The 16,403-nt window shown below is 34.5% G+C and overlaps 1 protein-coding gene across 14 annotated transcripts in view; it reads left to right on the top strand.

Annotated features, from left to right (window-relative positions):
* UBE3D (ubiquitin protein ligase E3D) overlaps positions 1–16,403 on the top strand; it is a 202,733-nt gene that overhangs the window by 26,345 nt on the left and 159,985 nt on the right. For all 14 annotated transcript variants that reach the window (XR_013383126.1, XR_013383127.1, XR_013383129.1 and 11 more), the window contains 3 exons: positions 5,350–5,419; positions 13,417–13,486; positions 14,484–14,592. Coding sequence is in view for 10 of the 14 variants with exons in the window: in XM_077903242.1 (XP_077759368.1) it covers positions 5,350–5,419; positions 13,417–13,486; positions 14,484–14,592 (249 nt within the window). In the remaining 4 variants the exon portion in view is untranslated. The remainder of the gene's footprint in view (positions 1–5,349; positions 5,420–13,416; positions 13,487–14,483; positions 14,593–16,403) is intronic.

Genomic DNA, 16,403 nt, shown 5'->3' on the forward strand with positions numbered 1-16,403 from the left:
CTGCTAGAGAAGTTGCTTTAGGGAGAAAGCAGTTTCCTTTCAGTACAGAGAATAAGTGGTTTGCCTTACTTTAAAAGAAAATCAATGGCATTGACTTGGCCCTTGTGAGAAATCATTCTGATGGCAAGTCAATACAGATGTGATTTAAAAAGTAAAGAAAATCATTGCCAGAGAATCTTCATTTTAACATCTAATTATTGGTGGGACAAAAGCATTGTACATTAAATTTCATTTAAGACTCATTTAATTTTTGTAATGAAAACTGAACCCACTTCAGGAAATGTGCAATAGTTGGGCAGCTCTCAGGTTGTAAGTTAGTTTATAGAACTGTTTTATATTTTGAGGGCAAATTAAGGAAGTCATCAAAGATTGAAGTTATCAGAATTATTTGCCTTATCTCTCACCATAAACACCAAACCCTTACCTAAATATGATTCATTTAAAATTATAGTACTTTATTCTTGAATGGTTTTCAAAAATAAATGGTAAGAAGTTAACAGAGGTCTATTATATGTTTAAAATGGATGTTAAAATCACATTTTAATCTAAATTTATATACTAATACTTGACTGTTAAGCTATAGATTTTTAAGATATTTGCAAGGTGTGAGTGGAAAAGGAGAAGAGAAAGATTAAGAGAAACCACAAGTTTCCCTTTTTAGATAAACTCTGCACTCTATTTGGAAATATATTCTTCAATTTATGTCTTTATCAGTTATATGATGCCCATTTACAATAATTTCTTTCAATTGCAAACAACCATCCTGTGCATTAAAGGAAGACCCTTCATTTTCAGACATTACGGTGTTTAGTATCAAGGAGACTGTGAGAAACTCCTGTCATGACAAGCCACTGTTGACAGGATTGTTTCCAAGTTAGCCTAGATGGAAGTTCTCTTTAATTGCATATTGCAGCAGTTGAAAGAGTATGCCTGTGACCAAAATAGTAACATAAATTTAGAGGGACTGCTTAAACAGTGCTCTCAAGGCTCCTGTGGGAACAAGGCTGCTCTGTGCTATTGAAAACCTATTTCTCATATCACCAAGTCTAGCCATCTAGCAGGGTTTTGAAATGTCACATGGTGACACAGCATCCTAATAGTATCTCTTGGGAAACATTTTTTTGGCGAGACAATATCAAGGGTCCTTAGAAATTGAAACAACACAAAGGGAAATAAAAACAAGGACAGGAGGCTAATCCACATCTCTGAGCAGTGGTGCCGTCTCTCAGATATATTGATTTAATTAGTCCACAACAAGGTCTGTCTTTGATGTTTGTTCTGTAGAGTTCCCACACTGTTAGTCTGCTTTATCGCACAACTGCTTTATTGGCTTTATTATTTCCTTTAAGTAGTGGTCAAGAGAAATGCATTACAAAACAGAGTTTCTGTTTAAACAGAATTTAGAATGTTATAATATTTTAATTAAAGAAGACCTCATTTAAAAAATAGCATAAATGAGCAAAATCCAACACTTACTTCTTTCCTTTAAGATCCCTTTAGAACATGCAGTGTTTGTGCCTGTTAATGTGGTAGGATATACCTTTTGTGTTCAGATGATACCTGCTGAAGTTTTCCTTATTTCTTGCATTTACGTGTTTCATGCTATTTTTTTGTGTCTACCAGCATACTAAAAATAGAATGATAAAGATGGCACCTCAACCTTTTATAAGATTCATAATATTATTGTAGACTTAGAAAGTATGGTCACATTGTGACTTCATCCAATTTTTTTAAGGAACAAACAAAATTGAACTTTGATTATATGACAGCTGGCAAGCATGACTAACAGCTTCACTTTTTTTTTCTTTCCTGGTGTACTTGGCAATAATTTGTTGATTTTGGCTGTTTGTTTTGTTAAATCCTTAAGGCTTTTTTTTTTTTTCTTAGAATCACATGTTGAACTTTGTAAATATTCATGAATGTAAAAAGAAAAGAATTGTGAACCTCAGTATACCAATCATCTTGATTCATAAAGTATGCTTCATCTGTCCCATCTTTAATTCCCTCCCCCACCCCAACTCCCCACTTAAGTGCTTTAAAGCAAATTCCAGACATTCTGTCATTTCATCCCATATTGATTTTTCTTTTTTAAGTAGTCACAGTGTCATTTCACATTTGACAAAATGAACAATTATTACTTGATGATAAAAATATAGGCCATATACAGATTTTACCAGTTATGTTAAAGGTCCCTTCTAATGGGCTCTTTTTGAATCAAACGACACACCTTTGGTTGTTTGAGATAATTTGCTTTTTATTGGTTTTTATTTTTTATTGTGACCAATAAAAAAATCCTGATTACCAGTGTCTTGAAAAGGTAGACTTTTTTTTTTTAACCAATAAATACCACTTCTCCTGCTTCACTGAAAGACAAAGCGAAATGTGCTATAAGAGCAATTATAAATGAAATACATAACAGAGTACCTAATGAAATTTTTCTACTCAAAGTTTTTCTTTGAGTAGAAAAATTTCTGAGTAGAAAAATTTATTCTTCTCAGGTATTGCTATTCCAATATATAGTTTTTAGGAAAGCCTTTAGTTTTCAGTAAGATTTAATGAGGATGGTTTGACTTAACTTGTACAAAATAGGTCCTTTAAAAAGTGTCTTTAATACCAATTTAGAGCCATACAGAAAGTTTTAATTGTAAGAAAGCATGAAACTGCCCAAATGTCAAACTTCACAGTTGAACATACACCTGCTTTCTGAGCTGTTTTCTTCCTGTATCCTTGCCTACACCTGAACAAATTCTCACCAGCCTTAGTTTCTCTGTAGCTTTGACTTTTTTTGACCCCTAAAGTAAGAAATACATATATTTTTGAAGATTTTATTTATTTATTTGAGAGAGCGCACAAACAGAGGGGCAGAGGGAGAGGGAGAAGCAGACTCCCCTCTGAGCAGGGAACCCATCGTGGGGCTTGATCTCAGGACCCTGAGATCATGACTTGAGCTGAAGGTAGATGCTTAGCCACCTGAGTCACACAGGCACCCCAGAAATTCATTTATATCAAAATCTGATGCACACACATGAACACATGTCAAGTAAAAGTTTTTTGAAGCAGTATTTATGGTGTGTGTGAAGTACTGTAATATTTCTGTTCTAGTTCATCTTTTTACTTTATTTTTTTTTATTTTTAGAGACAGAGAAAGAGCTAGTGGCAGGGGAGGGGCAGAGGCCGAGGGAAAGAGAGAGAATCTTAAGCAGGCCCCATGACAGCACAGAGCCTGATAGGGAACTTGATCTCATGACCCTGAGATCATGACCTGAGCCAAAATCAAGAGTCAGATGCTTAACCCCCTGAGCCACCCAGATGCCCCTCTATTTCATCTTAAAAAGAAAAATATAGGCCATAACCTTCAATCAATTGAGTTGATTCTATGAATTAGTTTGGAAAACACTTGACATAGCACTTAAGAAGCACAAGTTTTAGCATCGAAGGAATCTAGATTCAAATATCAACTCTACCAGTTACTAGTAGCACATCCATGGAACTCAATTTAAATATGCAGTTTTAGGAAATAGTTATTAATGCTAAAGAAAATGTAATTGTACATTTTCTTTGTACAAATTGATCAAATTGTACAAACTTACCTTGATCATAAGATTCCTTATGTTATCCCACATTAGAAAGGCACTCTTTCCTTACTTAGACCACCACTCTATCCTGTAGTTTCCCAGGAGAGATGACCTCAGGTGTCTAGAGTTACAGAAATTCCTTCTCCCTGCCCACTCTTATGTGACTTCCCACGTTACAGCGTATCTGTGTGAGAGGAATGTTGTATGACTTTAATGAAGGTATTACTATGGATGTGAAAAAAGCATTTTTTTGGTAGATTCTTAATACATAGTGGCTGTCCAATAAAAGGCAAAAAAATTGGTCCTTTTGTGGGAAGGTATGACATTCCAGCCCATTTCTTGAATGACACGTACCAAAAACATATTTTGTTTATGTAACATCCATTTAGTAGTTATCATGTTCCCAGTACAGTGCTTTATAACACTCCTTTTTAAATCCTAATAAACAACGCTATGAGTTAAACACTACTATTAACTCCCTTTTGCAGATGAGGAAATCAGATGAGGTTCATTAACTTGCTCAGGGTCATGTGTATAATAAATAACAGGGCTGGGATTTAAACTTAAGAATTCTGGCCCAGACTCTTAACATGCAATTGCTTATAACATAACCTCTTAGAAAAAACTGCAAATCAGTAAGATTTTTTAGATTGAAATAAAACTGACAGATAACATTATATTACTTTTAGGTGTAATGATTTGATATTTGTATGTATTGCCAGATATGCACCATAATAGGTCTAGTTGGCATTCATCACCATACATAACTATAATTTTTTTCTTGTGATGAGGACTTTTCTTTTTATTTAAATTCAATTAACCAATATATAGTATATCATCAGTTTCAGATGTAATGTTCAAGAATTCATCAGTTGAGTATAACACCCAGTACATGATGAGAACTTTTAAGATCTACTCTTAGCAACCTTAATTATATGACACAACATTGTTAACTGTAGTTGCCATGCTGTACATTACATCCCCATGACTTCCATATACTATAACTGGAAGTTTGTGCCTTTTGATCCCCTTCACCCATTTTTGCCACCCCTCCTCCCCCACCTCTGGTAACCACCTCTGTTCTCTGAATGTAAAAGAACATTTTTTTGTTTGCATAATGATTAGATGGGTGCTAGCTATTTAATCTCTATCCCAAATAATGAATTTGGATTGTTGAAGTTTAAGAATGCTTCAGGAATTTGTCTCAGAACACTTTCCAGTTTTTCCAGTTACAATGTGTATCTTACATGGAAAAATGGAATTATATGAATGGGTTAAGTATTTTCTACTTCTGATAAGTAATTATGAATTATAGATTACTTTTACATAAGTTACACAGGACTAGGAGTCAAAATAATGGCTCCAGTTTTTGATTCTCCTGTTTTCTAGACACATGAATTGGGACAAGTCACCTACTCTCTCTGCCTTTGTTGTTCACCATCTGCCTAGTCTAAATGGTAATGGGTGTTTGGAAGTGCTTTTTAGAAATGTAAGGTGCTTCTTGTTCAAATTATTTACAACAGTTATGTTATATTATCAAGAAGTGGCTAGGTTTGAAAAAATCAGTCTATTCATTATTCTGTCTTTAGATTTGGAAAAAAAGAAGATCTCTGTGCATGTGAATTATGCATACAAGCTAAATGTGTTCCCAGTATTTAGTAGAGGGCAAAATAAAATGTAAAGTTCAATGTATACTCTAGAGACTAAGTTAAAATTATATATTCCTTTTAAGAAAAGCTGAATGACATTTAAATGACATTTTTCTGTTCTACAGAAACCAAAGGCAAATACCAAAGTAATTTGTAAGCGTTGCAAGGTAATGTTGGGAGAGACCATGTCATCAGGTAAGAATTTCATAATAAAAAATCCAAAATGATTGCCTTCTTGTTAAAAAAGAGTAGAAGGAGGTTTTATAGGAAATCTATTTGAGAGATAGATAATTAATGTATGTTGTAGAATTGATGATTTTTAAAATAGAAATCAGCTAACATATCATCCAATATGCCAAGAAGTTGTGTATTTTGACCTTTATAAGTACATAGTATTGAGTTTTAAGCATTAAGAAGTTGGGTCCTTTTCAATATTTCATATCCTCTCTGTGGATATAAAGCAATAGTATAAAGTTTGTACTTGGGTCTGTCGTAAAGAATATCGAGTTTTTTTTTTTTCTCAGCACAACTCCTTAATCAGAATTGTTGGTTGCTAGAGGCAGTGGAGAAGATTTCTTGGCTGCCCTCTGCCTCAGGGCTGTATTTTAGGGCTGGGGTCTGTTTTCAACAGAAGAAAACATTCTGAGTTTTATACTCTGTTCCTTGTTCTTTTCCCAGTAGTGTTCATTATATTTAGGTAAAGTCTGTGTTATACCACTTTCAAATATAATAAAATCCTAATAATTGCATCATTATTTAAAGATGTGGTTTTAGAATGTTTAGAGAGCTACAACACGCTGAATTAGCTTTGTGGGTGATGAATAATTGTTTTTAATACAATTAATTAGAAGATGTGATTTAAGTGAAGCTACTGTACCTAAGAGAAGGCAGATGGTGGTCTTTTTTTGTTTGTATTTTAACATTTTCAAAATCTTGTAAGTAGTTACTTGCTCAGAGTGAACAGAAAAGGAAGAAGGAATAGTGGTAAAGGATGCCACCCTCAACGTCATTTTGAGAATGAAAGCAAGCCCTTTAAGCAACATCCTAGAAAATTTTAAGGCTTCTAGTCAAATTAGGTGAATTGACTTTTTTTTATTCTTTTCTCTTCTCCCTGAAGCCCAGTTAAAATGTCAGTTAGGGAATACAAAAGATGTACATCCACAGAGACAAAGGACAATGGAGACAAAGCAACAGTGATGTAAGCAAGAGGTATAAGCAGACCATTTTTTGGAAACTATAAAGCTGAGAGGTATGAGAGCACACTTGGCAGTATGGAGGGCATTGCAACGTCAGTGTCTGCGGATCATCTGAGTGAGGAGTGAGCCAGTACTCACTATAGAGCCCCAGAGCTGGTCTGCTCAGAATCTGGAGGCAGGAGGTTAACAGGGAAAGCAGTCTGAGACAAAGGGCTGGAGGAAGGGTGATGAATTCAAAATTGTTATATGGAACTGTAAGACTCCTAAGAGTCCTACCCTATTTACAACTTGCTTATACTCTCAAGGCAGGAGATTAGATGACTCTTTCTTGGGAAATGGAAGAATACCAACCAGAGAAGAGATTTGCAGACACTGATTCATATGGCCCCTCAACAGTAAAATGAGCTTAGATTCAGCCATCCTACAGTCAACAAGACTTGTACCCACACCTGAGAGTTTCCTGTCAGCATTTTATTGCCTTATGCTTAAACATGAATGGATTGATGAGAATCAACAATTTTTTCAGCAAACCTCCATAAAAGAGACTGAATAATGAAGTAAAGAGAATAAAGGTATAGATAAGAAATAAAGTATGTATAAAACAGAAGAATATCTTTAACAAAAATAATGTTCTTAGAGAAATGAAATAATAGTGCCTCCATAATTCAGAGAATATAGAATTAAAGCTGTGATTGCTTTAAAAACTAATCAAAGCACTAGAAGATAAAATTAAGGTGCTGTCTTATCTCATAAATCAGAACCAAAAATCAGATTGAAAATTGGAAAGGAATTATAGAAAAAAAAATCATCATGTTAAGTTTCTTGAGGATAGAGATCTTGTCTATCTCATTTATCACTGTAAACTCAGCACCAAATATCTGGCACATAATGGGTACCCAGTAAATTTTTGTTGAATGAATGAATGAATGAATGAATGGAGACTTTTAGGATATTCAACATCTAGCTAATAGAAAGCTAGAAAGAAAGAATGGAGACAACAGAGCTTAGCAAATTATCAAAGAACAAAAATACTAAAAAAAACATTACAAGGCTGTTTTCTAGAGCTAGGCCTACTATGTGTCCATTATGACTAATGAGATGGCAGGGAAGCTATTCAAAGCTGTATCATTGAGCAGTTTCTGAACAACCAGGAAGAGAGTTCTGGAGAAAGAAAAGCAAGTGGTGTACAAAAGTTTAGAAATTAGAATGGCATTGAACTCTTAACAGCATTGTTGAAATCTAGAAGATAATGAAGCAATGCCTTCATAATTTAGAAGAAAAAAGATTTTTAACATAATCCTATCAGAGTCAGACTATCAAGTATGAAGATAACACAGTTTTAGAAATGCAGTGTCTCAAAATATGGACTTCAAATGTATATTTTCTTAGGAATGTACCATAGGATATACCTCCCCAAACCTAAGGATTTGACCTCCAGGAAGAAGACATGCAGTTTGGGAAACAGATTATCTAACACAGATAAGGGAGTCCCAGGCAGGCCTCGGGAATAACACCCTAGATTGAAGCAAAGGAGAGAAGATTGCGATAAACACTTTTTCAATTACAAAATGAAAGCGATGCATTCTTTGGTTTCTTTGACCACATGTAACAATCTTGAGATAAGCCATTTTGACATATTGGAAGAATTAGCTAAAGGTGCTTGGAAAACTAAATGTGGAAAAGAAAGCAGTTATGCACTGCAGGGAAGCAGAAGGCTGAACAAGAAAGGAAATATTTCCATGGTATCATTATAGTCATAATAATATAAGGTTCAAGGTAGGCAAAGGAGAAACTAGAAATGTAAGATGGAGATTTTGGAAGTAAGAGGCTGGGGATGGGCTGAGATAACCTCTTCACATAGCTCTGGCTGACTATTAAATGCATACAATAGATGCCAGAGAGTTCAGTAAGAATTGAAAGCTTGGGGAGACTTGCACATTTCCCATGCCTTTGATTTCATTTCTCAATCCACACACAATTGGGGAGCAGAGGTGGGAGCCTTAATGACTTGAGGTATTTGAGCAAAACCTGCTGAGAGCTAAACTATGCAGGTATAGTGAATACTCTCTAGGGAGCCAGGCTAAGCAAAATAAAACTGAGCAGAAACATTAGCAGCTACATGCTGTGGGAAGACATTTCATAGTTTGAGTCCAGGCTAGTCAGTTGACTATTATAAGCCAACAACCCTTGAAAGAACAAAACAAAATCCAGAATAGCAACATTATATTACATACAATGTCCTACTTCCATTTAGAAATTAAGAAACATGCAACGAAACAGAAAAGAGTGATTGATACTCAGAGGAAAAAAAGGGGATTCAACAAACGGGTGCTGAGTAAGTGCAAATATTAGATTTAGTAGAGATGCTAAAGTGGCTATTATAAATATGGCTAAGAATTAAAAGGGAAAAAAACCATTGAGTGAACTAATAGCAAATCTCAACAGATTGGAAACTTCAGAACTATTAGTAATTATAGAGCTGAAAAGTACCATAACTGGAGAATTCACTAGGTCAGCTAAACTACATATTTGAGATGACAGAAGAAAAAGTAGCCATTGAATTTGAAGGTATATTAATAGAAATTAACCAATGCAAAGAACAGAGAGAAAAAAAGCTGAATCAAAATGGACAGGACTTCAGAGATCTGTGGGACAATATCACATGTTTCAGTTAATGTGTAAATGGAATCTCAGAGGTAAGAAGAAAAAGAATCAGCAAAAAATATTTGTAGAAAACTATGGCTGAAATCTTGGCAAATTTGGTGAAAAATATTAACTTTTAGATCTAATAATTGCAGTGAAAAGTAGGATAAACACACAGCACTTCACCCAGGTACCTTGTAGTCAGATTGATAAAAGCCAAAGATGAAGGGAGAGTCTTGAAAGTACAAGAGAAAAATGAAGCGTCACATGCAGGGACTTCATGATACAATAAAGGGTGACTTTTTACAGAAATAGTGACAGCCAGAAGACACTAAAATGAGATATTTAAAATGCTGGGGTGGGGGCTGGGAACGAAGTCAACTAACAATTCAATATCCAGCAAAACTGTCCTTCAGAAATGAAGGCAAAAAGTGAGCATTTTCATGTAAATAGGTGGAAGTGATGCATTACTAGCAGAGCTTCTCTACAAAAAAAACAAAAAAACAAACAAAAAAAAAACAAATGCTAAAGAAAGTTCTTTAGGCTGGAGTGAAAGATACCAAATGGTAACTGGAATCCATAGGAAGGAACAAAGGTCAAGATAAATAGAAAATATGTTATAAAAGCCCCCAAAAAAAATATATGTGGGTAAATTATGACAAAAGCAAACTCAAAAGTTAGCACAAAATTGAAGTCACCTTTTCCCTGCAATATGCCAATTCTCTAAAATTAGAACTTTTACTTTGATTGCTTTGAGAAGTAAGAACATGAATTAGACTACACCAAAAGGGTAGTAATTTTCTGCACAAAAATGTGAGAACCTAAAAAGCCATACCTTTAGTGTGAAGGTGAATCAGATGGAACAGCCCTGTGGAATTACAGACAGGTGTCAATCCTTTGGTACTTTAGTGAATTTCAAGTCTTGAACTTGGTTAATCTGCCTTGGACTAGCTATAACACCTGTGTGCCTGGCAAAGTCAAATGCAAATCACCTTTGGAGAAAAGTACCATCATTGTGAAACATATTATTACCACAAATAACTTATCAAGCACAGTGTTCCCCATACAACCAAAGATAAACTAGACTTCTATCAATAAGAACTAAGAAAAAACAAACAATAGAAAGAGATTTCTGTTATTGGAGTTATCAGATGTAAACTGCAACAACCATGCTTTACTATATTGAACTATATAAGAGACAGGATTGAAGATATCAAAAGGCAAAGGAAACAACAGGAAGCATATTTGGGAAAGATCTACATAAAACATACACCAAGAAGACCTAACATATGTTTTTTTGAGGTTTTTTGTTTTTATTTCAATTCCAGTTAACATATAGTAATATTAGTGTAATACTGGTTTCAGGTATATAGTTTAGTGATTCAGCACTTACATACAACACCTGGTGCTCATTATAATAGCTGCACTCCTTAATCTCCATCACCTATTTAACCCATCCCCTCACCTCACCTCCCCATCAGTTTGTTCTCTGTAGTTAAGAGTGTTTCTTAGTTTTCCTTTCTTTTTTCCCTTGTGATATTTTTCTTTTCTTTTTTCTTTTTTCTCTCTTTTCTGTGAGAGAGTGGTGGAGAGAGGAAGAGGGAGAGAGAGAATCTTACCCCAGCCCCGAACCAGATTCAGAGCTTGATCTCACACCCTGAGATTATGATCTGAGCCAAAATCGAGAGTCTGATGCTTAACTGACTAGGCACCCAGGCGACCCCATTTGTTTTGTTTCTTAAATTCGCATATGAGTGATATCCTATGGTATTTGTCTTTGACATACTTCACTTAGCATAATACTCTCTAGCTCTATCCATGTTGTTGCAAATGGCAAGATTTCCTTTTCTATGGTTGAGTAATATTCCTGTGTGTGTGTGTGTACCATCATTCATCAGTCAATGGACATTTGGGCCCTTTTCATAACTTGGGTCTTGTTGATAATACTGCTCTAAACATCAGAGAGCATGTATGCATTGGAATTAGTATTTTTGTATTTTGGGAGTAAATACCTAGTAGTGCAATTGCTGAATCATAGGGTAGTTCTATTTTTAACTTTTTGAGGAACCTCCATACTCTAACATATTTTTAGTCACACTTCTAGAAGGAAAAGAAATATAAGGGAGCATGGGCAATATTTGAAGAGATAATTGCTAAGAATTTTACAAAAGGGATAGAAAACAATAAGTTATGGGTTGACTTCTCATTAAATGAGGCCCAGGTAAGATAAATAAAAAAAAAAAGTCTATAGCTAGACAAACCAGAGTGATGCTGCAAACAAACAAAAACCAGAAAATCTTAAAAGCAACTGAAGAAAAATGACAGATCACTTTCAAATGAGCAGAAATGATGGAAGTTTGAAGACAATGGAATGGTAGTGTCAATGTGCACAAAGGTTAAAAACTGTTAACCTAGGATTTATATGATATGAAAGAACCAACACATAGGTAAATATATTTTCTGATGAACAAAAATGAGAATTATTCATTTCTAGTGGTTTCATTTTTTAATTATAAGAAATTATACTTTGTAGAAGAATAGAATTCTACCTGAAGAAGGTAGAAGAAAGTGATCTCTGATAGGAGGTCTAAGTTCAAGGATTGGTGAAGACAGTGGTAAGTAAGTGGGAGACATCAAGTGGATGCTAACTACATAAAGCAGTAATAGTAATACCTTGTAGGATTGAAATTGTAGAATTTAATTATAGTGTAACAGCAGTGGGATAAGAGGGATCACTTCATGATGTTAAAAGGTTTAATTCTGCATCTAATCATGACTTCAATATAGTAAAATGAAAATTGAACTTGAAGGATAGATAAATTCATCTTCGTGGCTCTAGATATGTAATACTCTATTAAACTCATCGGCTTTTTTTTTTTTTGCCCTTTTTTGTGTGTTATATTGAGCAATTGAAAACAGTTTCAGAAAATGTACTGAGAATAACTTTCCATCCTAAAACAACGAAAAATTGTTTGGCTCACCACTTTTCATGAGTGCATAGAATTCTCTTGCCTAAATGTATAATTGTTTAGGCCAACCATTCTCAATTGTTAGTTTGTTTTTAGTTAATATAAGCATCTTTATAGATAAATTTTTATGAATATTTCTTTTAGATAAATTCTTAAGTGTTTAATTATGGCATCAAAATTTATTTATTTATTTATTTATTTTTAAAGATTTTATATATTTATTCATGAGAAGCACACAGAGAGAGAGGCAGAGACATAGGCAGAGAGAGAAGCAGGCTCCATGCAGAGAGCCCGATGTGGGACTTGGTCCTGAGAACCCAGGATCACGCCCTGGGCTGAAGGCAGACACTTAACCACTGAGCCACCCAGGCGTCCTTCAAAATATATTTAAGGTCTCCATCAAGTGGCTTTCTAGAAATCTATTATTTGCAGCTCTGACTGCAATATGTGAATAAGTATACCCATTTCTCTATATCTTCATCATTGCTGTAGTTTGTCATTCAAATATATGTATTTGATGCCAAATACTAGTGAAAAGAAACATTTTTCATTGATTTTTTAAAAAATTCAGAATGGTTATGTTTATATTCATTTCTGTAAGATACTTAGTTTACTGTTTAATTTTTTCTGTAAACTAATCACATAACCAGATTCATTGGGAATTGTATATTAATAAACTCAGTGATTAATAAACTAATATTAATAAACTAGTATTCTGGGAAAGACTAATATGGGGTTTATAGCATCTTTGCATGGGCTTTGGGACACTATGATTAAAAAGCCTTTTTTGAGGCGCCTGGGTGGCTCAGTCAGTTAAGTGTCTGCCTTTGACTCAGGTCATGACCTCAGGGTCCTCGGATTGGAGTCTCATGTCAGGCTCCCCGCTCAGTGGGGTATCTACTTCTCCCTCTTTCTCTATCCCTCCCCTCAGCTTGTGCTTGCTTTCTCTCAAATAACTAAATAAATAATCTTTAAATAAAAATCCCTTTTCTTTGACTCCTATGTTTGTGACTATGGAAATTAGGAAGTCAAATGAATAGTTTCTATTCTATGTAAGTGAGCTATGGCTGTGATGCAGCTGATTTTTCTAACCTTCCATATGTGTGAACAGAGTGTCATTGTACCAGATTCACTTGGGGCATATCCATATTCACTTGGGGCATGTCTTCTGAAAGAACATCAGGCCCTCTACAGTCTCCTGGTAGTCATCAGTGCTTTGTTGTCTTAAACTAAGTCATTTTGGAAAAATTTTTGCTGAATATGAATTTTACTAGTATACGTTTTAAATATTTAGTTCGAGATGTTATAATTGGGACCAACATGCTCACAAGAAAAATCTTAGTGGAATGTGGAGATTTTAAATTTTCTTATTTTTTGCTTCTAGAAACCACCAAGTTTTATATGACAGAGATAATTATTCAGCCGTCTGAAAGAAATTTTCCCATCATACCAAGGTATAAATGGCAAATTAATTATTCTGTGATTTCAAATGTGGAAAATGATAGGTACAATTGATTATTTGGGAATTCATTTTTATTCTTACCTGTCTTTATTTTAAATGGAAAAACAAAAGCCTTCAAAAAAGACTTTTAAACAATTGAACCAAACCACACATATAAGAGACTTGAGGATTCATTTATGGTTTGTTTGTTGCATAGAGGTATAAACAAATGTGTTCATTATATATATCTTCTAATTCTGAAAGCTTTTTTTGTGTTTCTTTCTATATGCCAGGTATCCAAGGTTTTATAATTTAATCATCAGTAGGTTTTTGAATAATTTTTTCTGGGTTTAATTTGACATATTTAAATTTTGAAACAGTTTTCAAATGATTCCAGTGTTTTAAAAAAATATGTATATATTACTTATCCACTAGATCCATTAGCGTTTTCTTTCTCTGAATCTTTTTAGTTTGCAAACAGAAGTTAACTATAGTATGTCTTCCAGTTCATTTATGGATATCTAAAAATTATGCAATCTGAATATAACCTTAAAATTTATCCTCCTGTAAATACTTTGATTCTGTAACTCAGCTCTGACTCTTTGAAGGGATACAAATGGAAAACATTGTATGTAATCCTGCCTAATGTTTGGTAGGAAATATCATGCCTTCTTTTTTAACTTCTTCACCGGTTAATGTGCTACAGCACAAATGGAATACTGACTTGACTAATACAGTATTTTTTATTCAGTCAAGGGGAATAGTTAGGTTTGGGGTAGGAAGTGTGTTAAGGATCGGAGAATAGTTAATAAGAAGACTGGAGCAAACAAATACATTGAAATATATTAAAATCCACATTAGCACAGTCTGTGAAGGAATGGGCAGCGTACAGAAAAGTCTAGTTGCACATACCTCTACCTTTTAGGTACCCTGTGGATATTTTTGGCTCCTCTTGCCACTTAGAGTTATTATGAGAGGTACATTGTGAAAATTGATTTCTGTTCAAACAGGTCTCAGTTTGTACAGAGCATTATCGCCCAGTGTCTGGTGGAACTCTCCACTGCTAGAAGCACTTTTAGATTCACTGTTCAAGGTCATGATGGAAAAGTGTACATCTTGGTAAGAAATTATTTCAGCTTGCTGTAGCTTGGTAATACAGGGCCTCAGAAATTTTTTAGTCTTGCCATTCTTTTTTCTTTAATTCTCAGGTCAGTAAAACAAATTAAAAATTGAATTCATAATATCAGTTTAATTCACAAATCAAATTCCCTTAATTTAATAACAAAAGATCAAGTGCCTCTATGTGGTAGGTATGAGGGATATGGAGAGAAATAAAACCTGATTCTTGCTCACACCGCAAAATAAAGTTTTTCACTCCAAGTTGTTAATGGCTTTTCTTGGTCATTATAACATAATTCTGTCTCTGTCACTTTTTTCCCCTCTATTGACTTTTCCCTGTTGATACTCTTCTGTTTAAAGAATACTCTTTAATACTCTTCTGTATTCTCTTGCTCCTGTTTCTGCGTATGTGTGTATGTGGTAAGAACACTTGAGATCTATCCTCTTCATCGGTTTTTAAGTACATGATAGCAGTATTGTTAATTACAGGCATGCACAGTATTATACGGGAGATCTCTAGAACTTACTCATCTTGCCTAATTGAAACTCTATATACCCTTTAATGAGCAACTCCCCATTTCTCCCTCCTGTAGCCTCTGGGGACTACCATTCTACTCTCTGCTTCTATGAGTTGGACTGTTTTAGATTCCTTATATAAGTGGAATCAGGAAGTACCATCCTTCTGTATCTGGCTTATTTCACCTGGCATACTGTCCTTAAAGTTCATCTGTGTTGTTGCATATTACAAGTTTTCCTTCTTTTTTTTTAAGAATAATATTCCATTGTTTGGGTGCACCACATTTGTTTTATCCATTCATCTGTTGATGGGCATTTAGATTGTTTCTGCATCTTGGGTATTATAAATAGTGTTTCAGTGAACATGGGGATACAGATACCTCTTCGAGATCCTGATTTTAACACTTTGATGTTTGAGTAGTAAGAAGTCCTCCAGTTAGTGGAATCAACCCCTGCATGTCCCACAAGCACTGTTATTGTTTCTGTTAAAAAAAAAAAAAAAAAAAAAAAAAAGGTCTGCAGAAAAGAATTTGGGATGTTTATGTGAAAATCCAAGAATTAGGGCCTTAGGGCCTACGTCTCTTCTTTTCCTCCATATATTGAACATTTCTTATTCTATAGGTACTGTTCTAGGCATTCAGGATAGGAAGAAAATATGCCATTAAGGAACTCAAAAGCTAATAGGGAAACATGGTAGCTAGAAGGAGGGGGAGAGTTAAAAGTTGTTATTAAGTGTGACTTTGTAGCTGGCCATCCATTACGGGGACCCCATGCTTTCTGATTCCAGATCATATCTATCAAAGCTAATATACTTTTTGACTGAAGTGACTATGCCTCATAGTCATAGTCTGAAATTAGTTTTAATTTTCTTTTACTATAAGGGTTTTCAAGTTAAAACTTGGGAATAGGAAATACCTAAAAACCTAAAACCTGCCAATATATATTTAAATTCAAAAAAACTTCCTCATTATAAAACTAATACATTCTTAAAACATTCAGACAATATGAAGAATGTAAAAGAAGTGGTGGTATTCCCTCATCTTCTTTCCTTGTCTTGCTACATCATAGTATTTGAAGGTAGATGTTATTAACAATCTGGTATGTGCACTTCAACATTTTTTCCCTCCCTGTATGCAACTGTATGTTCACACACTCACGTTTTGCTTCTCTGCTTGTGAAACATACCTGAATCACATGATGAGCATTTTTCTTCCTCGTGTATACTTCACACAACTGTGTATGTCATAAAGATTGTTTCTTGTTAGTGTTAATATAAATAAGAGTCTTTAATGGCT

This window comes from Canis aureus, chromosome 7 (assembly GCF_053574225.1).
Source record: "Canis aureus isolate CA01 chromosome 7, VMU_Caureus_v.1.0, whole genome shotgun sequence".
NCBI lineage: Eukaryota > Metazoa > Chordata > Mammalia > Carnivora > Canidae > Canis > Canis aureus.